The sequence below is a fragment of the Chionomys nivalis genome, chromosome 10, assembly GCF_950005125.1.
Source record: "Chionomys nivalis chromosome 10, mChiNiv1.1, whole genome shotgun sequence".
NCBI lineage: Eukaryota > Metazoa > Chordata > Mammalia > Rodentia > Cricetidae > Chionomys > Chionomys nivalis.
Window position 1 is genome coordinate 78,723,869 of NC_080095.1, and position 25,747 is coordinate 78,749,615.

At 36.8% G+C, this 25,747-nt stretch overlaps 1 protein-coding gene across 2 annotated transcripts in view; it reads right to left on the reverse strand.

Moving 5' to 3' along the window:
- The window catches only part of Agmo (alkylglycerol monooxygenase), a 256,686-nt gene that overhangs the window by 158,527 nt on the left and 72,412 nt on the right, over positions 1–25,747 (reverse strand). For both annotated transcript variants that reach the window (XM_057782897.1, XM_057782898.1), the window contains exon 4: positions 7,813–7,916. In XM_057782897.1, coding sequence (XP_057638880.1) covers positions 7,813–7,916 — 104 coding nt within the window. The remainder of the gene's footprint in view (positions 1–7,812; positions 7,917–25,747) is intronic.

Here is a 25,747-nt window from a genome sequence, read left to right on the forward strand (position 1 = left end):
CCTGGAAAGACAGCATCTAACAGGTGAGTACTTAGAGTACATTATATTTGCGCAAAATTTGTGGAAATAATCTTTTATAATAACGACAGCTGTTATACTAAAGGTGGCTTTATGGCTACAATAAACACTTGTTCTGTAAAGGGACATTTCAGATCCTTTTCTTGCTCATGTGAACCAAACCCTGTCAATCTGTAGAACAGTTTCTTTTTTGATAAGATTTTCACAGGATTAGATCAACTTTAAAAAGTTCCAGAAATCTTGTCTTGATAAACACAGTGATGGACTGACCCTTACAAACAGAAGGCCACAATGAGTCTTATTGAATTTTTGTTTTGTTTTTGTCCTGGGAATGATCTGAGGGCCCAGCACATGCTGAGCATACATCTCTGCACTGCTAGATGTAGCAGCCTTGTTCCAAGACCATTTTTACTATGTAGCTCAGGCTGGTCTAGAACTAGAAATCTAACTACCTTCATGTTAAAGTGCTGGGATTTCAGAGAGGCACCACTTTCCCTAGATAAACCTCATTTTTCTTAAGAATGAAGGCAAAAGTTGGGGAATAATTTACAGTAATGAACTGAAAGACAATTCTTTGTGACTAATTCAGTGTTATAAAGAAAACTGTAGGGAAAAAAGGTCCTGTTCCTTTGCCTGAAAACAAAGCAGTAAATGTGGTGTAGGAATGAGAATTCTTTACTTCCTCCCCGTTCTCATCCTCAACCTTCTTTCATCTTTCCTGGGTTTTTTGTTGCTGTTGTTGTTGTTGTTTTGCTTTGTTTCGTTTTTGTTTTTTCATCTGCACGCCAGAGGACAAATACTAGGCCTTGGTCATCAAAGCCGAGTGCTCATTAACAGAGTTAAATCTCCAGGTCAGTGAGCCTCCATCTCCAATCTTGGGATCCGATTGTCCACATCCTTTACAAATAATTTAACTTCTTCTATCATAAGTCCTTAAGTGCACTTAATGATTTGACTGAAAAGCCCTCATGCTCGGTTAGTACCCGGGACAGAGGACATTGAGTGTATTTAACAAATATATCAGCTTCTGCTTGGCACTCTCACCAATGTTATTTTGACTCTAAGGCTCTTCAGCTTTAAATGACACTGTTCACATTCAGTTGATTGTTCTATGAGATAATTAACATACAATAGAGTTATTAAAGAACTATGTCTTTGAGGAAACAATGAGGATAAGACAAAACAGTCTCAGTCCTGTAGAGACAACGTGAGGGTAATTTACCCTGCTGCACGCAGGTAGCAGAACAGTGCTTGAGAGTTGGCATCTTGAAGCCATAAAGAAATGGCATATGGGAGGATTATAAATATTGTGACATTGTTGCACTTTTTGGAATTAGTCTTGTGAAAATCCTAGATTGTGGGAGGCTTGGACAGATCTCCCAGAGACCAGGAAGCAGGCTTCTAATGTAACGGAGATGATCTAGGAGGGGCATGCATTTTCTGAAAAAAGAATGGATCGCTTCGATTCATCATAGTCTCTATTGTGCCTATGACTTGGTACAAAAAAATTACCAAGAATGGATAAAGAAAAGAAAAAGTTGAGTGGCTACATGGGCGATGGGAGAATTTTAATATTATTCTAAGAAAGCTGGCAGAAAGTGGCATGCAACGCTTTTAAATATGTTCCAGGGAGACTATGAGAGCAGCAGTGTAGTCGGCCTAGGGACTAAACTAAAGGGAGAAGAATATTATCTTTGCTTGCTTGTTTGTTTGTTTTTTATTGAAAAAAAATTTCCGCCTCCTCCCAGCCTCCCATTTCCCTCCCCATCCCCCCACTTCTCTACCCCTCCCCCCACTCCTCTCTCCCTCCCTCTCCAGTCCAAAGAGCAGTCAGTGTTCCCTGCCCTGTGGAAAGTCCAAAATCCTCCCGCCTCTATCCAGGTCCAGGAAGGTGAGGATCCAAACTGCCTAGGCTCCCACAAAGCCAGTACGTGCAATAGGATCAAAACCCAGTGCCATTGTTCTTGGCTTCTCATCAGACCTCATTGTCCGCCAAGTTCAAAGAGTCCGGTTTTATCCCATACTTTTTCAGTCCCAGTCCAGCTGGCCTTGGTGAGCTCCCAATAGATCAGCCCCACTGTCTCCGTGGGTGAGTGCACCCCTCGCGGTCCTGACTTCCTTGCTCATGTTCTCCCTCCTTCTGCTCCTCACTGGGACCTTGGGAGCTCAGTTCCAGACCCAAAAAGATGAACATGGGATGTACTCACTCATAATTGGTTTCTAGCCATAAAGAAAGGACATTGATTCTATAATTTGTGACCCTAAAGAAGCTAAATAAGAAGATAAACCCAAAGAAAAGCATATAGTTATCCTCCTGGATATTAGAAGTAGACAAGATTGACGGGCAAAAATATTATCTTTAAAAGCAGAGTAAGGGGACATGCTCTCCTGTGAATTCATGTCTTGATTGAAGACGTGAATGGGAGTAGAAAGAGAAAACGGAAAAGAGTTCACTTTTCTCTGTAGTCTTTACAGTTCCTGAGGTATCAGTGAGGAGAACTTGAAGGAACTAAAATCCTAGAAAGGTTTCATCAGCGCAGAGAAAAGACAAAAGTGAGATTTCATGTTTGTTTTAGGACTTGCTGAGCAGGTAGAGAGCTTTCCTATATCTGGAAGTGCTGGACAGAGTAAGGGCCACACAATGCAGAGACAGTCACAGGACTCCCAGCATGTAAGGCCTGGGAGTGCCCATGCAGTATATGAATGGAGGGAGTATTTTTTTATACCCAAAGATTTTGAAGTGGACCAAAATGGTCCATGCGCACACTGGCTGGTTTGCTAGTCATAGGAATGAAGCCGCTGAGTTTGCCTGTGATTTAAAGTAGACCTAGGCAGAGCTGGGAAGAAAAACAGGGCTTGTAGGATGGTTGGCTACTAGTAAACAGCTAAGCCAAATGGTTCATTGTTGGAGAAGGGGCCGCTTGTTTGTTCCCAGCAGCTAGGAACTGAAATAATCACACAGAAACTATATTATTTAAAATACTGCTTGGCCCATTAGCTCTAGCTTCTTATTGGCTAAGTATTACATCTTAATTTAACTCATATCCATTATTCTATGTATTACCATTTCGCTATGACTTATGGGGTAAAGTTCTATCCAGTTCCAGCAGGGATATATGGCTTCTCTCTTACTCTGCCTCCTTTCTCTCAGCATTCAGTTTAGTTTTCCCTGCCTATCTAAGTTCTGCCCTATCAATAGGCCAAGGGGGTTTATTTATTCATCTATGATATTCACAGCATACACAGGGGAATCCCACATCACCTCCCCTTTTCTGTTTAATTAAAAAAGGAAGGTTTTAGCTTTAACAGCAAAATTACATATAACAAATTAGGTATCAAGCAAGAATTACAGTTACAATATTTATATCTACTTTATCTTCTATAATATTTAAGTAAAACTATAACTATAAATTCTTCAACTTCATCAAAGACTTCAGAAGGATATAATATTACCTAAGTAAACAGGAAGTGCATTGTAAGCCATTTTCAAAACTCTAAAATTGTCAGAGACATCTCACTACCTGGACAGTCACCCGCATTCTTCTGTACCATTGGGAAATCTATCTTCAGTCTAAAGGCCCATAGTATCCAGCAAATTTTTCCACAAAGCAGGAAAATTTCAAGACAGTTCCACATATATTGGCAGTTTGTTAGTCACTTTCTTCTATATACTGCAGACTCTTTGATGAAGCAGGAAACCCATAGTACTGTCTCACCTTTAGGCAAATTGAGTAGTCATTTCTCTATGGGTTCTGCATGTTCAGTTAAGCAGTCCAGGCATGAGCAGTTTCTTGCCCAAATAGCTAATCAACTCCATAAGGAGCCTCCTTGATGCCCATCTCCCTCTTGAAGTAATTGGTGCTGCCAGGAACAGATGTGTCTCATTGTCATGATAAGTCCCAAATTCCTAAAACATTTTAAATGCCATATTCTGTAGTCTTTGAAAGGTTTGAAGAATGCTTATCCATCTGAAATATATCTCTATACATCTAGAAAATCTAACTAACATGACTACAAGTTTGACTATTATAGATTACTATGTATTAACCTATATTTTTAAATTATACATTACATGTTTAAATAAGCTGCACAAACATAATACCTTAATCAAGAGTAGAAATATACATATAACGAAGTTGACTTTAAATCTGTATCAATAAACTAAGATCCATACCAATGCAAAGTATCCATATCTATAGCACGTCTCCCTTCAAATGTAAAAAAAATATTGACAATATTTGGTAATATGGGCGTAGTTCTTCTCCAAACTGCTTCTTGCTTTTTGTTTGGCAAAGTAATTTTGGGGGGTATTCACAGCAACCTTTCAGGGCGTTTTGGTTCAGTTTGGAGAAAATAATATTCCAATGCTTCTTATATAATTATATTCTGTAAAGTATGCATGTTATGATCTAAATACATTTTATATATGTACTATGAATTCCACTAACACATTGCATTGACATGTATAATGTGAGAATAAATAAGTGTATAAACCATACACAGCAGTATATTGTAAATAAAATAACATTCATTTTAATTGTATTTTATTAAATTGCAGCTCTTGTAGGTAGCATGAGGCTTAAAATTGTCTTTAAAACACAAATGCCATGGTTAGAAATTCTAGAAAATTGAATCTGTAACTTCTGCTGTTTTACATGACACTTCTGCCACTCTAATTTTTATGATGGTATAAAAGAGATATTCTCTGAGCTTAATTTTGGTCTTCAGCTCACACACCAATTTTCTTTCAAAGACATGACCCATTTATTATTTCTTCTGAAATATGTGGTTGCTCTGGTTACTGTTAAATTATAGGCCTTTTATAACACTGATAATAAATTTTACAGATAATTCAAGAAAAAGAAAGATATCAGAAATCTGACTTTGATTTCCATACATAGGGGAAGGGATATGGCAGTGCTGGTCAAGAACGCAGGCTAAATTAAGCCCCTACCTTTCTTCTTCATTGTGTCAGCTCCTCCAGTACCGCTCCCCAAATATAGAGCAGTTTCTGACATTATTGGGACTCATTTCCTAATTCAACACATTTTTTTTTCTCTCTGTGACAGAATAATATGAAATACTTTACTTTGGGAATAGATGAGAACGGAGCTCATTTTGCTTGGATTTGCACTCATTTTTCACTTTGGACACATTTATTTCTTGTTTACATTACTTTATTTGGAAATGTTTACAATACAGTGGAACTAAACTTAAGAGATGGATATCATCAGTTTATTATAAAAGGGAGGCATGGAAATTATTTAGATGACGAAATAGTTCAGAATTTCAGTGGAGCGGGCAACTTCATATGACGCCATTTCAAAGATTTCAGTCCACATAATTTTCAAGAATGTCACCATGTCTAATGTCGTCTTTTAAATGAGAGATAATCTTCATTGGAATTTCTTTGGTTCCTCCCCAATCTTGGAGAAGAGCAACACTAACTGGTTGAATCTCTCGGTCCTGCCTTTCCACAGTGCTACTGTTGCTGGCAATGCTTTTCCTTTAGACATATCTGGAAGCTGCTGCCCCCTTTGGATACAGATTTGGCTCCACTTCTTTTGACTAATACTCTGTCAAAGAGCAAAAGAAATGTCCTGAAGCTTGTTGGACACTGACTTCCCACTGCACTTGGGACTTGGCACTCCAGGTGCCATTGTACACAATCATTGAATAGCAGAGATGACAGGGAGGGAGTAAACTGGGATCAAGTATCTGGATTGGCATTTCAGTCTAGGATTGTTTAATGCAATACGGTAGTGTGGGGCTTTTCTGAAATTCATTGTCATATTTTTTAAAAAGTATATTATGCATAAAATAGATTTTGTCAAATTGTGAAGTATATAATGCTCTGATGCATCTTTTCTTCTGTCAACAAACAATTCATTAACTGCACTGATGTTCTTGGTCAGCTTGAATACAGCTATATTCTTTCCTGTTGTTTATTCAGCAAGCCACCCATGGGTTCCTCATTCAGAATGACCAGTTCCCTTAGTTCAAAAAGGTAAATATGACTAAAGAAGCAGGAATGATGGGATGGAAAAGTTTGAATGCTTGAAGCACGATTAATAAAAACTCAGAGAAGAAACTGACGTTCAACATGAATACCAGAAAAACAAAGCAGCCAGCCACTGGCTCTTACCTCAATCTCAGTCAGAAAATGGTTATCCTGCCTCCAGGAAACTTCAGAATGAGACTGAGACTGTCTCCTCCCATTTTATATTCCTCTCTAAGACTGGGATTAAGGGCATGCACCACTATCACGGGTTTTCTATGGCATACTAGTATGGCTACTGGGATTAAAGGTGTGTGTTACCACTGCCTGGTCTGTAAGGCCGTGGGGCTGTTTTACTCTCTGATCTTCAGGCACATTTTATTTATTAAACTTCAAATAAAATGCCACTACAAGTGCTTGTTATTCTTCTTTAATAAACCTAAGAGCCCAGGACAGCATCTAGCACAGATATTCTCTGGAACCTCTGTGGTAACACATCTCTGGAAGCACCGAGATACTGCCATTTAGCTTTTAGGACTTCCTAAAACAATACACTTTGTGTTGTTTTAAGCCTCTTAGTTCATAGCATTTTGCTACAGCAATCCTGAAATTAAGGCATGTTTTAGTCTAGGGGTCTTTGGTACAATAAAGTTGGGGGAAGGTTCTTTTACAATTCGCTCATTAACAGTATTATTATAGGCTTTACAGGTCTTCTCTGCCTTGTCTGCCACTTGGGTTAGTACCCAATCCTGCATATTTTCTCTCAGTTGAAAGGCACCTAGTTAAGATCTGAATTTTCCACTTATATGGATAACTGATGTGGGATTCCCCTCTGTATGCTGTGAATACCTTTGGTTAATAAAGAAACTGTCTTGGGCCTGCACAGGGAACAGAGGTAAGCAGGAAAAGCTAGGCTGGATGCTGGGAGAAAGGAGGCAGAGTCAAGTAGAAACCATGGTGCTGATAAATGCAGATTTAATTTCATCATCTTAATAATAAATAACTATAGTTCCCATATATTATAGTTTCTAGAAACACATTTCTTACCCACAGAGAGTACTTTAATGACATAAAATCATTACCAAGAAATCCAGGAGGAGAACTCATCTCTAAAAAGAAGCTCAGTTAATCCCCTAGTTTAGATATTGCAAATGTAGAAAGTATGGTGAGGATACCCTTTTGTCTATGGCTCTCATTGTGAATTTCAAGAGCATGCATGTCTGTGATCCTTACCAGTCACCTCTTCAAACAAAAAGCAGGAAGAAGCAACTGAGACCCAATAATACCTCCAAGGAAGTATCTCCAACTGATGTAAAAGGTAGACTTTCAAATAGTCCGAACCTGAAAGGGTGCCAGTCTCCTAAATATTATTATCTTGGGAACCAGGCCTATACCATGTGAACTTTCATGGTAACTTTCCCAGATATTTAAAAAATGGAAAAATTTTAAATAAAAATAGAATGTCTAAAATATTTCTATCTGAGCATATTGAAGCTAAAACCCATTATATTTACATTTGCCTACTGGTTAAAATTATGTAAAATAATAATAATGGACAGGTACTTTCTGAGATTGCTGTCTGTCTTGAGGAGTACTTTCACACCATACAAAAATTTAATTCTGGAAAGAGTACTTATGTCATATATGTCTGGTGTTCTAGAGATGGAAGAGCCATTTAGAGGAAAATGAAGCACCTAGAACCCATCTTCTCGTAGTTTAACAGGAAAAAGAAGAAAGACTTGAGATTTAAAAAAACAAATGATGCTGTCTCATTTATTCAATTTCCCACAACTTACCCACGAAGTATATGGCTGCAAGACAGATTGTCTCAGTGCTGTGCTTAAGTTATAGTCTTCAGAACTGTGGTGTGCCTGGTGTGCAGCCCAGATAATATTAATCTCTGCAAAACACATGATTTAAAACAAGGAATGAGAATGAGAGGAAAGCTGTTTCCATTTCAGTCATGTGCTTTGCTCTGGTAAGAACAGATGAAAAGCCTGGCACGTCTCAGAAAAGGCTAGCCAACACAATGATAATTTAAATGAGATCTTTTGGAGCATATTTGGAACCATACAGTATACAAATAATAAATAAATGAAAATTGAAGTATAACAGTAAATATACATATCATGTGGGGCACAATTATATACCACCAATGAAATTAAATGACTTCCAAAATTTTTTTTGTTTTTTTTACAATTCATTTCTGCTCTTTATTTAATATTATTCCGAGACTTTTTTACTTAGTTATTATATTATATAACTGAATGTATTAAAAGTATTTTTTTGGTTTTGTTTTTTTTATTAATTAATTTATTTAATTATTAAAGATTTCTTCCTCTTCCCCGCCACCACCTCCCATTCCCCCCAGAACACCAAACAGACTGGATCAAAAAAAAAACGTCCCCTCGCCATATAATGACTTCCAAAATTTATGCTTTGCTAGCATTTGCACTATCACAGATCATAAAAGCTAATGTGTATTGATGCAGCAACATAGTTGCTGAAAAGTGATGAGTGTTCAGTGTGTGATACCACGTTTCCAATTAAAGACGAACTCTCCAGTGGGAGAAATTAGGATATAATGAAATATTACACCATACTATTTCCTGATGGCTTTTGAGATGTCTCAAAAGCTATCTGTTGGAATAAGCAAATTATAACAATATTTGATGCTGATCTTTAAGATTATACTTTGTTATTCACATACTAGGCATTGTACATGGTTCTTCGCATAGCTAACCAAGATGTTCACCACTTCACATGACGTCCATGTACCCTCAGAATAGAGAAGCAAATGGAGACAGTTTATGGAATCAAGAGCTACGAAGGTCACCCTCACGAGGCCTGCTGTCATGTCAAGCAGAGAAAAGTGTTCCTTTGACCATTGTCTGGTAAGCACTTAGATTGTGTTTGGTAATTGTTTTAATCATTTAATCACCTCTAATAAATACACTGTACTAAAGACATTCAAGAATTATTTTTCATGAACGAGCAGTAATTCTTCATAAGGTTCTTTATCAGTGTACAGACATAGTACTTGAAACTATTTGAAACTGGGTAGGGCCCAAATTTCTGGCTTATTTATTATATACATAGCTAGATCAGAGAGATTTGCAAGGGCTTTTTTTTTTTTTTGTAGCTTCAGATGCTATGTGGACGTTTTTTAAGATGTAGTAAATTTGACAAATTTTCCAAGTTTGGTAAAGCATTTACCAACTAAGCCCTATGAAAAAATTTAAACATCATTTTCTCCATAGAAAATTCAATATCAAACATTTTAGAGCCTGCTACTTATAATAAGCCTTGATTAAAATAAACATGCTTTTTTTTTTTTTTTGACTTACCAGTATTTGATTCCAAATACTGATCTTAACACACCCAAAACACAGGGCAGAGAGGAGTAAGGTACTCTAGTACTGCTGCCTGATAATCTCCACAGAAGTGATTGTGGAACAAACAATCCATGAAGGTGGAGGTTAAAGACCTGTGTCTGTCGTTGTTTGGAAAGCCTTTTCTTCCCATCACAAACTGTGTAGCAGGAACCCAAGATCAATGAAGTGCAGCTGCATAAACAGCATGCAGTAACCAGATCCCATGGGCACACCTATGTCGCTTTCCAGGAGTGGAAAAGAGGCAGGAAAAATGGATTGTTTTTCACAGTCTATATCCAGTTGATTGGAAGTACATCATTTTCAAGCATGGCTACAAAAATATATTTTACAGAAAATGATTCCAATAGTTCTTATGTGAATGCAGTAAGAAAACATTAATAGTTAATTTCTTGTTTACCTTCCTTAATGCTTGAATTGGTAATTTGGTTGCTCTGATAAATGAAAGCAAATATTAAGGAGGGAAAATGATAATATTCATAAAAGTGTTTTATTTGGAAAGATTTAATAAAATTATATATTCTGTTCAAGAGTGATTTTTTTCTTTTCCTATAAGTAAATTGTAGACTTTATGTTCCCATAACATTTTATTAGACCTTTGCAATGGCATAATTAGAAATAATTATGCTTATTTACAGTGCCAAAATGTCCATTTGTATGAGTATATTTGATTAATATGAAGCCAAAAATCTACTCATTTTGCTTGAATTCTAATGCAATCTGTATGCTATATTATTGAACTTGTTAATTTCAAACATTTTAAATAAATTCTTAAGTTTCAGGTCATGCAGGGATGTCTCAATAGTTCAGAGCACTTGCTCCTATTTCAGGGAACCCAGGTTTCCTTCTCATCAACCACACTGCGGGATCACAACTGTTTGTGACTCAGTTCCTAGGGATCCCATGTCTTGTTATAGCCTCTCAGAGTATCTGCTTGCACATGGCACAGTTCACATACACACACACATGCACACGAACATTCACATGCACACACACACACATGCATGCATGCATGCATACACATACACGCACAAAAGAAATGAGCAAATCTTTATAAAATGTATACGATTCATTAATGCCTTTTACTACTAATATTCAATGCTTGGCAATGAAGTGTAGCTGTATAATTACTATTGAAATAGAAAATTTTTTATCATTCTGTATTTTTCCCATTCACCTATATGGCTGAGATAGACACGGATTAAAACGGTTCCTGACTTATATTATTAAATTAAGACCTTTGGTAGCATGATAGAATGGACCTTTAGAGACTCTGAGGGAGAAACCTTTGTGTTTGTGCAACACTTGAGTCTCTCCTGCCCACGAAGGGCAAGGCTCTGGTGATTCCAGTCCACTTGTGGTCATGCCTTTGGTGAGCCTTCCTTTGAAATCAGCTGAGCTAAGTGACTCCCTTCTAGTAAATAGGATTTTGGCAACGATGATGGATGTGATGTCATTTTCATTACCAAAAAGAGTAGCTGTGTCTCAAGTACTTTCTCAAAGTCTCACATTCCCAGCTGCATGGTGGAAACTCTCCTTTGCCGAGCTACATCTGAAGGGGAATTGGAGAAGTGCTTGACTAACAAGCCATCAAGGGCTAAGCTTGTTAATATAAACACCAGGAGTCCAGCCAGCAATCATGCAAGTGAGTTTAGATAGACTCTTGTGCAGTCGAGACCCTGGATGCACTACAGCTGCCTGCGTGCCATCAGCTGAACAGTTTAACAACCAACAAACCCCATAAGCTCGGACTGGTGGGGATCATACAAGCCACAGGCTGGTTTCTGTCTCTGTGTACATGCTGTGGGTGTTTGCCTTGGAATTTTTGTTGGACTCTTAACAATGGGAATGAGGGTGTCTCTCACTCTCTTTCCTGCTTGTGGGACATTTTTTCCTCTTACTGGGTTGCTTCACCCAGCCTAGCTATGAGGGTTTGCGTGTAGTCTTATTGCATATTGTTATACTGAGTTCAGTTGATACCTCTGGGAAGCTTATTCTTTTCTGAAGGGAAACTGAGGAGCAGTAGATCTTGGGGAGAGAAAAGATGGTTGGGGACAGTGGAGGAAGCAGAGGTTGCAGTAGGGATGTATTGAATGAGAGAAGAATAAAGAAATGAAATAAGTAAAAGGCTCAACACTGAAAAACTTAGACGATGCTTTATGTCATGCCATATCACATATTCAAACAAGATTCACTACACTAGCATGTAATTCATTGGCTTTTTTTAAAGTGCAAAAAATATATCAAAATGTTTAAAATACATTTGCTTACAACTTATTATGAGCAAATGTTTGATTTCTAGAAAATCTATAAATTACAACTTGCATCATTTTGTGTTTAATACTAAATAATAAAATGGGAAAATTTTTAAAAGATTTGCGTAGCTAGGGCTCCCACAGAGAAGACGCTATTTTTTTTTTCTGTGCTGTGTTGAGTTTAAGAGACCCAGCCCTATAGATGATCCTCATTCCCTGTCTTCAAAACACCTTAAAGTGAAGCTTCCTAAACCTTATGAATGCAAATGTGATCCACGGGTTCTACTACAATGATTTCCATGATGATGCATTGCTGCTTCCCTTTGACTTGCTTCAAGATGAAACTGATAAGGAATGGTTAGCCTTGATCAAAGAATGATGAAATCACTGGACTGCTAGTCTAGCACATGGAAACATGCTACACATTTTAACTCTATTCCTCGGAATCCTATCTATAGATGAGGAAGGAAGAAGCTGTTTCATTCAGTTACCTGCCTACTAAAAAGTTAATAAATGCCTACATCGTGACAATTCTTGTTAATGGTCAAAAAGGCTGTCTTTCCCATTCCTCTTGAAGATACAGGATAATTTCTTAATAATGCCATGCAAGAGGAGACATTACTCAGTGTTTCTTATATACTGACTCACTTGGAGAAGGTACTTTTGATGATGCTTAGTAAACTGGAGTTTGTGTCCTAAAAGCATTTCCAACTGGCTAAGCTCAGTGCTACACATTTTCTTTCCACCAGCTGTCTGAAGTAACCAAGTCAAAGAAGGTAGTGATAGGAAATTGAAAGTATTCTTGTGTCTATTATGTCCTAGTATCTTGACCACTTGAACCATGCAATACTATTTCATTCTATAAGCAATGTCACTTACTGAAGTACAGGACTGCAAACATCATGGGAAGACAATAGTCTGTATTTTGTTAGTGGCACTTACAAGGCAGGTCCCTTTTGCAGGTCCTCCCAGCATCCTGTTCTGCTTCCCAGAGTGATCCTCTTATTATTTCCCAGTCCTTGATTACCATCCTTCTTTGAAAATTACTTTCAAATGTAGACAGATAAGTTTTGATTTCTCAAGACCCACCACTTTAATATTTAGGTGTGAAGTTATTTTTGACTTAACTATCTAATAATATAAAAGTAGGATTGTAGAGAAAGAAAGAGTTAATAGTAATGATTCGTAAGTAGAAATAGCTTCAGAATCCATTTGCCAGTGAACAAGGAGAGACTGCTCAGAACCGTGTTCTGTGTCACAGAGGCTGACTAACACCCCAGTGCTGAGGAATAACATCTTTATGACGTTCAGGAGATCTTAGGAATGGCAAAATAAACAAATAAACAAAATAGCAATAACAATAAAATAAACACCACATTGGCCCTGGAAAGAGGTGTTATTGAATATAATATAAAATGATAAAATAAAATAGACCTTTGAAGTCATGCTTTGAAGACTCCTCTGTAACTTAAATGTGATTTTGGTACTAAGAGTTAATGTGAAACTTCATGCTTACCACTTTGGTATGGGAGTATATGAAACCTTAATGTGGTCTTTGGTTATTTAGGGGTGATGTCCTCTGAGGGACTATAGCAGTTCTTATGAAATGCAATGGTGACTCCCATGAGAAGATTGCTCTACCACTAAGTTACACTTTGTGCACTAAAACCAAGATTGGTTTATATATATGGGGTACATGTATGCATACTTAATTCAACTTTTAGAAACTTAAGAAATAGAATAAAGGTGAAAGATTTATATGATCTGAAGAAAAACCAGAGTAGATAATGAAGAGGACCCTAAAAAGAGACATATATTAATCTATATAGGGAGGAGAAGAAGAGTAAATTGGGAGCATAGGGGTGAAAGGAGAGGGTAGAAGTGGAGGGGGAGGAAGGGAGGGAAGCAGAGAAAAAAACATATTTCTGTTGCAGGGGCTGCTTGTTTGTCCCAGCCACCTGGCTAACTTAGCCCTGAATAACCACACAGAAACTGTATTAATTAAACACTGCTTGGCCCATTATCTCTAACTTCTTATTTTCTAATTCTTACATCTTAATTTAACCCATTTCTATTAATCTGTGTATTGCCATGTGACTTACCAGGTAAAATTCCCAGTGTCTGTAGCCAGTGGCTCCATGGCATCTCTCTGGCTCTGCCCTTCTTTTTCCCAGCATTCAGTTCTGTCTTCCCTGCCTACCTAAGTTCTTCCCTATCAAAAGGCCAAGGCAGTTTCTTTATTCATTAATGGTAATGACAGCACACTCAATAAAATAAATAAAGAATAAAATAAATAGAATAAAGATATATTTGTGGAATGGTGAGGAAAATGAAGTATTTTTCTCTCAAAAAGACTGAGTCAAAAGCCAGAGTATATTTCCACATAGATACCCACAGAGCTTGTGTATGGTATATCCTGTATATTTATTAGGACAGACACACTGAGCTTTGTGAAAATTACACAGCCCCGTTATTCAAGCTGGTCTGTGCATACAGCTGTGTGTATGCTTGTATACCCTTTGGTAGGATTTTCAACCAGAATAACCTGGCCACTTAGTAACCAAAGGTCATTGTAAATGTTTAGTTTATTGTCTGTTTTATTATCAAGTTATGGTAAGGGTTAACTATAAATAATGTTACGAATGAGACAGTCCAGCCAATTGCCTCTCATGTTTCTCTTAGCCATGCCATTCCTCCTTTGTAACCTTCTGCTCATAGTTATCCAATGGTTTGATATTGACCAATAACAGATTTCTGTCCATTCCATACACAGTTGGAGGTCTTGGCCAGGGTCTTCAGATAGAAAATTCTGATATTAATTTTTGAAAATGTAGCCAAAACTTTCTCCTCAACAGAGGATGTGTTGTTGAAACTGAAGAACCACCAAATGATATGACCACTGGAATGTCAAGAAATGTAACAGTCTAGAAAAGAGACAATTTTGGTTGAAGGGATTATTTAATGTCTCACAAATTTGATACATCAGTCTTCCATGTAGGAAACATTTTTTAACAAAAGTTGGCAGACATTGAAATGAGTATTATGAGTATTACATTTCAAAAACTAGTGAATTAGATGATTTTTAATATCTTTTCATGGTTACCTATTCATTCAATAAACAAACCTCATGCATTTGGGTGTAGCTCAGATTAGTCACATCCAAATCCTATGGCGGACTTCAATATGTTTCAATGTTTTCCTTGTTTACAAGAAACAGATTCCAAGGGATCTGTGTCTTTTGCAAAGAAAGTGGGCATCTCTTCCACAGTAACAGCATGCATAATAACTTGAACAACCTAAATTAGGGAGCAGGAATTATGGAGAAAAATTGCCATTATGTGAACAGCGTACACTAGATTGGCAAGTGCTCCCACTCACTCCTATGCGGTGTGCTTTCCTGCTGAGAGAAACAATGAACTTCTGGAACATTTCTCTTGGGACAAAGATTTACATAATTTGTATCTTCAACTAGCAGAAGTCAAAAACATAAATAACTACGAAGTTTAAAAGGGGTGTAGCACAAAAAAATGACCAAGTGAGAAAAACAATACAGGCTTGTCAGAAAAAGACAGGCCACTAGAAAAGTACAGGAGTTCCCAAGTCAAACTGAATTCCTGCTCAGGGAACCTCCTGGGTGGATGGAGATTACTCTTGTGAGCAACAGCAAAACATGCCAGGTTCTCTTTGTAGCTAATAAGGACTTCTAACAGGTCTGGCAATTTATCTTTCTGCTTTGAAATTGTTTTTTAGTACTCCATATCAAACGAGTCTAGTTTTTACATTAAAAATTTTCAGTGTTATTGAACTTGCAAAGTATAAGGCTATGTCCAGCAAAAGAACCAGAGTAAATCAGACCTGAAAATTTTAAACTGAGTATTTTAGTTTTCCTCTGTGGTACCTTGTAGTGCGAATTCTAAATGGTCCTTATAATAAACCTGGTGATGTGGGATTTCCCCAGTATGCTGTGAATACCATTGGTTAATAGAGAAACCGACTTGTGCTGATAGGGTAGAACAGAGCTAGTCGGGGAAACCTAAACTGAATGCAGGGAGAAGAAAAATGGAGTTAGACTTACATAAACACTCTATCTTATAACACCCAATTCCCTTGACCATCGTTTTCATCTTAAACATCTGAGAAGGGCAGAAGAATTGCTTCCTTACCTCCCCCTCTCTCTGAAGATCATTGCTGATGTCATGAATTACCTCAGAAGCATTTCATTTTGTTTCATAACTGTTGTATTCACAAACACTGAGTTATGAAACCAGTGTAGGTGCTTACCAACAAAAGAATGGCTAAAGAAATGAATGTGACAGGTATATACAATGGAATGCATTTGCCCATGAAGAACAAGGTTATGTCAATTGCATGGAAATGGTTTCAACTGGAGATAATCATAACAGAGTTGAACCAGTCTCAGGAAGACAATATTGTATGTATTTTCTTACATATAGTGCATAGACTTTTAATAGCTAAATGAAACCGGGTTTGTATAATTTGAAAATAGAAGCAGAATTAAAGAAATAAAGTGAACTAATGGGAGTTGGAGAAAGTGTGAGTACATGTTTGTGGATGGGAATTTTCTCAACATAAAATATATATTTGTATGAAAATGTCATTATATCGCAAAACAAAAATAGGCTATGGTCACAGAAAACACCTAAAGTTTCCTAAAAGACCCAAACTAAAAATGGAGAAACAGTTGGTACACACAGGTATGTCCATGCATTTCTTATGTTGTCATCGGCGTCTGTCTCCAAATCCGAAGAAGTCACATGCTCCCCATGTGTCACTTCGTCTTCTTCCCTGATTCCTCCACCGGCAAGATTCTGGTTCTACTAAGAACCAGACTTAGTCTTACCCTCTGCACACACATGCACAGGCACACGTGTGCATGTGTATGCACACAGACATGCAGAAGGAGTAAGAGTAATTATGAACATGTGACTTTACCAAGGAGTACCATTTTGTATTTAAAAATAATTTAAAACCAAGTATGAGAAACAGATTATAAAATAATTAGCATCAAAACCCTTCAGTTTACAAGTGAAGGTCCAGGCACTATAAAGACAGCTGTGTTTCAGATCATATGCTGCTTTTGCTGAGGTTTTAGTTAACTTCCTAGCACCCATGTTCAGCAGCTCACAATTGCCAAAAACTGTAGTTTCAAGGGTTCTGATGTCCTCTTCTGTCCTTTGTGGGTATCTACCCTCCTGCACACATATACATAAATATAAATAATAAAAATATTTTAAATGATAGTACATTAAATAAGAGCCAAAAGGTGTCAGCTATAGACAGTTATGATGTATAATTTTGTTAAAGTCTGTGTCTCACACAAAACAGTCTACTACCCATGAGCCTTAGCCTTCTTTGTCATCAGAGCTCACAATACACTGTGGCTATGAGAATCTATAAATCTATTAGACCATGACATTATGACCTAGTATAAGCCAAAATAATAATTTAAACAAGTTTGTCCTAAAGTTAAACTTTCGCTCCCTGTGATAAACTTTCATGTCAAATGTTGTGATTTTTCTCTATTGAGTCCAGTTTTGATGCTGTCTACCACAGGGAACAGAGAAACTGTGACCAGATTAGCTTTTGTCTGTTAAGTAAGATAACATGTAAAACATAAGATGCTTCTCAATGCAGTAAACTTATTTCCAAATACTGTGTCATGAAGTATTAGACTGTAATAAATACATCCATTATAAAGATGGTGTGTGTGTCTGTATGTGTGTGTATTTTCATAGCCAAATGGACTCTTAAATAAGTTCAGTGCAAGTTCCTTTTTGAAAAGCTTCCTGAGAAAAATGTTTCTGTGGCCATCTTTCTTTCCTTTCTTTCTTCCTTTTGGTTGGATAATGCCCCATTTGTTCTTTTAAGAGAGCTCTTGTTTTCATGTGTCCTGGACTGTCTGAGGAAAGATTGATGTCTGGAGTCACTGCTAGGAAGTGCCAACTGTTGAGACTCACTGCCCTCCATGTCCTTGCCCTCTTGCTCAGCAGGATCTCACAGACTTTGACGGCCAATATTCAGAGGGGAAATACTTTAACAGCAAGAAGAGCTGCCAAAGAAACCTTCCCCAAATGCTCAAAACTCTTAGTGGTTAGATGTTAGGGCACCAGATGGCAAGACTAATGGGAATGCATTCATATGTGAGCTGAATAGTGCTAGCCAGTGCTAAAAGAGATTCGGAATTCAAAATTTCCTCTATCATTAAACTTTTCACCAGAATGTCATCCCCATGGTAGCCTGGGAGGATCTGGATCTATTTAACTACACTCTGACCCTCTTCTTCCAGACGTAGGAGCTTAGTGATCAATTGCATTAATAACAGCAATTGTCAGTGTGCATTTTAGGAGTGATTTCCACAGTGTAACATGTTCCAGCAATACCTTCACCCCTACGGAGAGGAGAGCAATAAGACTGCGCACTTTGCACCGCAAAGAAAATGAAAGGAATTTATGTAGAAAGACATGAAGCAGGTGTTTAGGAACCTTTGAGATTCATAGTAAGGGAAATGGGTGTTGCAAAATTTAACCATTTAGAGGCTTTGAGGTCATGGAACAACCATGTATTATCTGCTTTGTTTTTGTTCCTTTTTCTTTTCTTTTATTTTCTTTTTTGAAGGGAAGGTCTCATGTAGCTGAGGCTGGCCTCCTATTTTCTGCCGCTCCCTCTCAAGTGAAAGAATGCTCACCCCTTGAATGACCAGCTGCCAGGCTTTCTGTGAGTTAACGAACTACCTTTATGAAGAAGAGTGTGATTTCATTCAGAATATTGAACAGGGATAGGATATGGATTTTTTTTTATTATTTTTTGTTTTTTAATCCAGAGTGCCACAAAATGAACTTTTGGTTCCTTCAGACTATATGTGTAGAGAATACCCAAGCCAAATGGAATAAATGGTGTGGGAATTTGATTCATTGGCCTCCCCTCACGGTACTGGTACTGTGTTTCAAACTTGTTGAACTGGCTTTTTTTTTTTTTTTTTTTTTTTTTTTTTTTTGCCAGTTCTCTATGGTGAGATACCTTGCTCAGTCTTGATGGAGGCCCAGGAGAAGGGGGCACTTGGTCCTGCCTCAACTTTACCTGCCAGGTTTTATTAACGCCCTGTGGGAGGCCTTACCATTACTGAGGAGTGAATGGGGAGCTGGGGCTAAGAGGCAGTAGGAGGGGCGGGAGGGGGAACTGTGCTTGGTGTGTAAAACAACTACATAATTAAAAAACAACCCTGTGACCTAATCTTTTGACAGATCAAACATGGACTGCTATGAAGGGAATATGTATATGACAGAAATTTATTTTTAGGAACTCACCTTCTGATACAAAAGTACCGGATGTGGAGAACTTTTGAGGAGTAGCCAACCGAGAATGACTAGCGAAGTAATTATGTAATTAGGGAATGAGGACAGTACCTTTGTAAAAATAGAGCCCCAGAGAAATCCCTCAGCCATCCTTCCATGTGTGCCAACCTGCTCAGTGGTCCTTGCTTCACATAAGTGATACGGAATTGTCTGCCCATTGATTTGGAATTTCCACAACACCTTTCTGATCTGTGAAAGCATTCTGCCTCACATTAAGATACCAGGGCACGTGGATTTTTATATCAGTACAAATAGGCCAACATGGATGTTCTGCAGAGGTAGTAAAATATTTGAATCTAAATATTCAAGTTGTTCCTAACCGGAATTAAATTATTCTTCTAATGAATTTATTTGTATCCTTAAGTTTTCCTGTGCCACTTGGAAAAATTTTATCAAATATAAGTAAAATGTAGCTTCTTGTACTTTCAAACTTGAGACAATAAACAATCTTCATTAAGAAGGCTCAAGGAGAGAGAAAAAAGATAGAGAAGGAGGCATGATTACTTTTGGAGGATTATGTGTGAGGACACACAGAAGTGGTTTGAAGGAGGGAAATAAAAGAATGATAGCATGTGTGGAGATCTGCGCCACCCATGACACTGTCTGATGATTGTCCTCATGTCTTGTTTCCTAGTTTCACCACTTTCAAGATAAAACAAAACAAAACAACAGAAAATAAGGAAGCATCTCCTGCCCAGAGTCACCAAATGACCGCTTACACTTAAGCCCAGACATATGTGGCCTCCAAGCTGAAACTCTACTGAACTCCTGTAGATGCCCACTCTCTGCTTCGCATGAGAGATTTGACAGTGACACAGGGTGGCTGCTCTCAAACATTTGTCCTTCCTATGTAAAGAGAACGTGAAATTCCAAAACCTATTTTGCTTAACATAACATTATATGTGTAGTTTTAGGAACTGTTATTAAAGAGTAAAGTGAAATCGACAAACTACAATCCATTTGGGAGAAGGGAAAATGAGGTTCACTCATTCGTATCATCAAATAAACAAGAACTACTAAATCATATCTTAGGAGTCAGCCCCTTTCTTATATCATAAACCAAATAGTTCTAACACACACAAATGAATTTCTGCTTACTTATTTTGGAAGTTGAAATTCCCAGTTTACTTTGCATAGTCACAGAATTCTATTCTTTAAAACCTTATTGGAATTTGAACATACCATAAATACTCTTTACAAGGTCTTGTTAACAATCTTCATTTTTATTTTACTGTACATACGATATTTGTATTCTCTAATTTTCATCAAAATATTTACTTATAATGTTTTAAAGAAAACCCAAGCTTCAGAGCAATATATAGATATAGATTATGAATCTCAGTGTAGCTCATGCTCAAATGACACGCAAAACCCATAATAATTAGTCAATATATGCATTCATGTTGAACAGAATATGTTTGTTAGTATTATGGCTGGACAAAGTATTTGGCTTATGGATATGTTTAGTAAACTATCACCCTCAAAAAATGTTCATGAATATTCTTAAGTTTCCTTGGTTTTACTAAAAAGTGTGTTTCCAGGTCATCAGCTTCCTCTCACAGAATCAATCTATGTGGTCAAGTCTTACTATTATTGTAAAATTATAGCTAGAAATGAAAACTTACCAGCAAAATTAAATTAATAATTTTATGTAATATTATGCAGGTAAAAATAAAATTATAATTTAAATATTAGAATCACTCCACAAAATTTATATGCATATATATTTATGGCAATTTTCTTTCCTTCACCTTTGTGTACTGGAATTACAAGGCCTCACACTACATTCAGCCAGTAGAAGAGATTTCAAAACCATTTTCTCCAGAATTTTGCCTGTTTCATAGTTTTTTCATTAGAACAAAGGATTATGTGAATATATTTGTATTTATATGAGTATATGTATCTATGTTTCTATTTTCAGATCATTTTTCTAAATTTGCTTTAAAATTAGTTCTCTTATTTCATGAGATTGCTTTATGATTATAACATTCTCTCTTTCCAACGAAACCTAGTTAATTATGAAATTATTTTCATTTTATATTTTTGTATTTATTTGTGTGTAAAGTATATGTATATGTGTCTGTATGCGCGTATGTGTTGGTGTACAGTATGTGGGTGGATGTCAGAAGGAGTTTCTTCCATGTAAGAATCACAACCCACTATTTTGAAGCAAAAGCAGTTATGCTGGCTCTACTTCCTGGATTGTGAGCAGCCGATTTCTCTTTAAAAATCTTGTTTCTTGTGACTTTGCTTGTGCTTCTTCTGTTTGTTTTGTCCAATTCCAGTGTATTGGTTTTTACTTTATCTTATTTTATTTTGTTTCATTAATATCCAATGAAGCCTGTTTATTGTCTCATAATAGACAGAAGAATATATATTCTGGATGGAGGAAGTAGAGATTAACTGCGAGGAATAGAGGAAGGGGGATTATATCGGAATATACTATGGGAGAATGAAAATAAGAGCTATTTGCTTTTCTTTTTTTAAAAAAATATTTATTTATTTATTTATTTATTTATTATGTATACAATATTCTGTCTGTGTGTATGTCTGCAGGCCAGAAGAGGCCACCAGACCCCATTACAGATGGTTGTGAGCCACCATGTGGTTGCTGGGAATTGAACTCAGGACCTTTGGAAGAGCAGGCAATGCTCTTAACCTCTGAGCCATCTCTCCAGCCCAAGAGCTATTTTCAATAAAAGAAAAAATTACTAAGTTTAAAGCATTCTATTATTATAGTTCAAACCCTCTGAGACATTGTCTGCTAACTGGAAGAAGAAACAAGACAGAATCCAGCTCTCTCTTTTACTATTGCTTGGCCAAGTTTTCTTTTAATGTGCTGTTGAAAAATTAAGATTATCATCTTTGAACATTATTTTTTCACTATATTAAAACTAATACAGCTGGTGAGGTGGTTCAGTGGCACTAAGCCTGCTACCTGAGTCCAATCCCACGTTCCATGGTAGAAGGAGAGAACAAACTTCTGTAAGATACCCTCTGGGTGAAAAAGGAGAGCAATGGAGGCTTGGGTCTTGTGAATTCTGAGGGAAATAACATGTTTCTCTGACCCTCTACCCTGTGCTTATCTCCTTATTCTCACTACAGCATTTGAACTTACTGAATATTGATGAGATTTCACATAGGAACATAAACCAAAGGAAATTTCCAACTTACTTTTGGGTGTGTAGAAATCTGATAACAAATCACCTTTCACACGGATATGATATGTTTTCCAGAGAGCCCTGGTATGTGGTCAACTTGTGTTCTGTACACCTAGCATATGTAGATTGCATGTTTATAGCACTATTTCTCCTATTTAACTGGATTTCCTATTTCAGCTCACTGTTTTCTTGGTAAAATAAAACTCAGTAAGGAGTCACTGTCAAATTAGTTTTATTAAATAAATATTTTTATACCTCCTCTTTGAGTGCGCTGGATGCATCCTACATGAAAATTAATGCATATGGATAGAAGAAACATTTTAAAAAGCTGAAACAACAAATTGTTAGACAGGAATACAAGTTTGTGTCAAAACAATCTTGGATCTAGCAATGGACTATTCAAAGTAATACAAAAGCCTAGGTAAAAGAGAAAGAAAACATGCAACTTCCTCAAAATCAAAATCCTGAGTCAAAAAAGGTCATTGTGAAGGAAATAAAAATACATTTCCTACACAGAGCAAAATACTGAGTACACGTGATGAAGAACACCCATGTACACGCTGAGAGCACTGAAGAAAGCGATCGTGGACATCTACATAGGGTTAGCAACACGATGTGTAGCACTCAGCCATCCTATAAAGAACGCCAATATATCACTGAAAACTTCTGTTCCCAGTCGTTCACCTACCCCATATAGAGCTTGAAATATTAATTACGTTTTTATTACAGGTTTCAAAACCACTATTTTTCTTGAGTCTACCTCCCAGTGTTCAGATAGCTGCGATCAAGGTATATGCTCCCCTCAGAGAACCATATCACTGACTAAGCAAAGAAAGACTTGTGTATGTCCTGTAGTAATGAGTTAACCTCAGAAATAGCCAGCTCTCATAATTTTATAAAAAAAATCTTGATACATTTCATGCAAAATTATTAACAAAATTCAGTGAGCATTTTATTCCTTGTATTATGCTGTGCAGTTACGGTTTTACTCTGGCAGTTTTTCACAGGTGAAGTACATATATTTATTATTCATTGGAGAAATAATGAGTGCTTTTTAAATATCCTGGAAAATACCTAGAGTAGATTTATTTGCTGTGGTAACAATGCTGATTTCGCCTCACAGTTGGTCAACATACTCAGCAAGTGCCAGGCTACACAATGAGTGCTTTCAAATGTATACGTCATTTTTCGGATATCAGAAATAGGTATGCATTCATGTGGGAATGGAATTAATATGTGGACTTCAACTCTCAAGCATGACAATCATGTTTTATTCAGAAGACAGAGTCCACAGTAATAAATTATAACTGCATGAAGTTCTGTGTCAGCCTGTTCTCCAGTTAATGTGCTACTGATGGCCAAACAATACTTCCAGCTTGTCATAAACACAAATGGTGACTGTCTGACCCTCTAGAGATGGATGAAGTTGTTCCAGGCATATGTTGGAGGTAAATGTAGATCAATATAAATGAAAGTTATTCAGAGCTATTCAGACACTGAAAGTAACTAAGTAATGCAGCTGTTGCTTTTCTTTCTTACCTATCATAAAACATTGCTTGATTTACCAAAGTAACTGCATTTTTCCCCTGCTTGTTAGCCTTTAACCACATGCTGGCATTAAAGAGTACTATCTTTCCTTTGGTGAATTAAGCCAAACACAACTATAGTCCAAAAAAGACATCCTGTCCCTCTGTTGACAGTAAGAGTCTCCTCTCACGGTGCCAAAGAAAAACAAGGGCAAATAGTTGCAAAATTTTGTGTCTTGAAGCAAAGAAAAAAAGAAAGAAAAAGAAAAAGAAAAAATCATAATAAATAGGATCATGCTTAGGGGAAAGTGCCGGGAGCTTATAAAACGATATTGTAATTTCAAATTGGGAAACATTAATTCATAATAAGCAGGGGTATTTTTAGACAGCACTGACAGCTTGCAAGAGGTTGTAAGGGTGTGACTTGCTCTCATAGGAAAGGAATGGCCTTGTCTGGGGATTTCATTGGCGGATAGCATAGCTTAAAAATGCACATGGGATGTCTCTCTCCTAGACTAGAAGTGTAATGTTTTTCTTTTCTCCTTTTATGATAGGAATCAGTTACTATACAAGAAAAAGGATTTCTTGCTTTTCTCATTACTTCATCCCACTTCACTAGACATTACATGTTCTGCATATTAGCTTGTTTTTACACTTCTCCCTGGGTTGTCTTCACATTAATTGCTATCTTTCCGTTGTTTAAGAAAAAAATAAATATCCAAAGGTATTTGTGGATTTCTTAAGGTTTTAAAACTGTTAAATACCAGGGCCAAATATAAATGCAGAAGAGACACTCTTCCACTCCTGTGACATGCTAATTATTAATTTAGTGCAACTTCACATTTCTCAAATTTTCAGCTTACACTTTGGTGTTATTTTTACCATATATCAGAATAAAGTATACTTTATCAATATTTTTACTTGAAAGAGATGAATATCAGGAATTTAACATGGTCTAATATCTAAAGAATTTCTGTGAAAATATGTAATTCTTCTCATATATAATATTCTGTTAATATGATACTACAAAAATCTATTTTTTCTTTATTTCTAGCATTAAAACTTTAGCTATCTTTCCATTCTATGTTTTGACCAACATAATTAAGCCACTTCTCATGAAATTATCCAATGAATTATTTTGAATGAATTTTATTTGTTTTTACTTTATCATGGACAAGTCATCGCCTTGGTTTTAAAGGACTGATTTTATGTAGAAGCAGCTCCAGTGAGGCCGGGTAGAAAAGGTGTTTGTAGGCAGGAATCCCAGAGCATTCTCAGATGGCCAAAAGGCCACACTGTGAGCTGGAGGACATGGCAGAAAGTAATGTTCTAAGTGTTCTCATTTCCTGCCCTCTCCCCGAGGGAACCACAGATATCATAAAAGGTCCTGGAACGAACGTCTCTGTATCTCAGAATAATCCTCTTTGACTTCTTTTCCCAAGGAAAACTAATAGCACGGTTTTCATTTATCACAATGTTTATTTCTAGTCCTTTCCTAGGAACTTATTTAAAAAATAAAGATCCAAATATAAAATCCAAATATTTCATTATGGAATTTTTCAGATAAATCCTTTTGTTCCTCTTGCTGACTCTTCCCCCACCTCTCACCCACCCTGTACTTTTCTGCTTTCAAGTCATATGCATCTCCCCTCACTTCCTCAATGTTTGTTGCTCCTTCTTCATGTGTCTGAGTCAGTTTCCTAGGCTGTGTATCTTCTGACACTCACCCTTACGTACATCCATGCCAACATCAAATATTAGGATATGCATATGAGAAAAAAACATTCATTTTTAAAATCTTTTTAAATCCAGGTGACCTCATTTAGTGTAAAACTTTACAGACTCATTCATTTTCCTACAAACTTCACTTTTTACTACTAACTAGAACTCTTTTATCAATCGATGATGTTTTCATTTATTTGTTGATCAACATCTCAGCTGATCTTTCTTTTATAAAAAACACTTGTTAACCACATAAACCATGAATTTTTACCATGTATTTTATAACTCTAAACAAATTTATG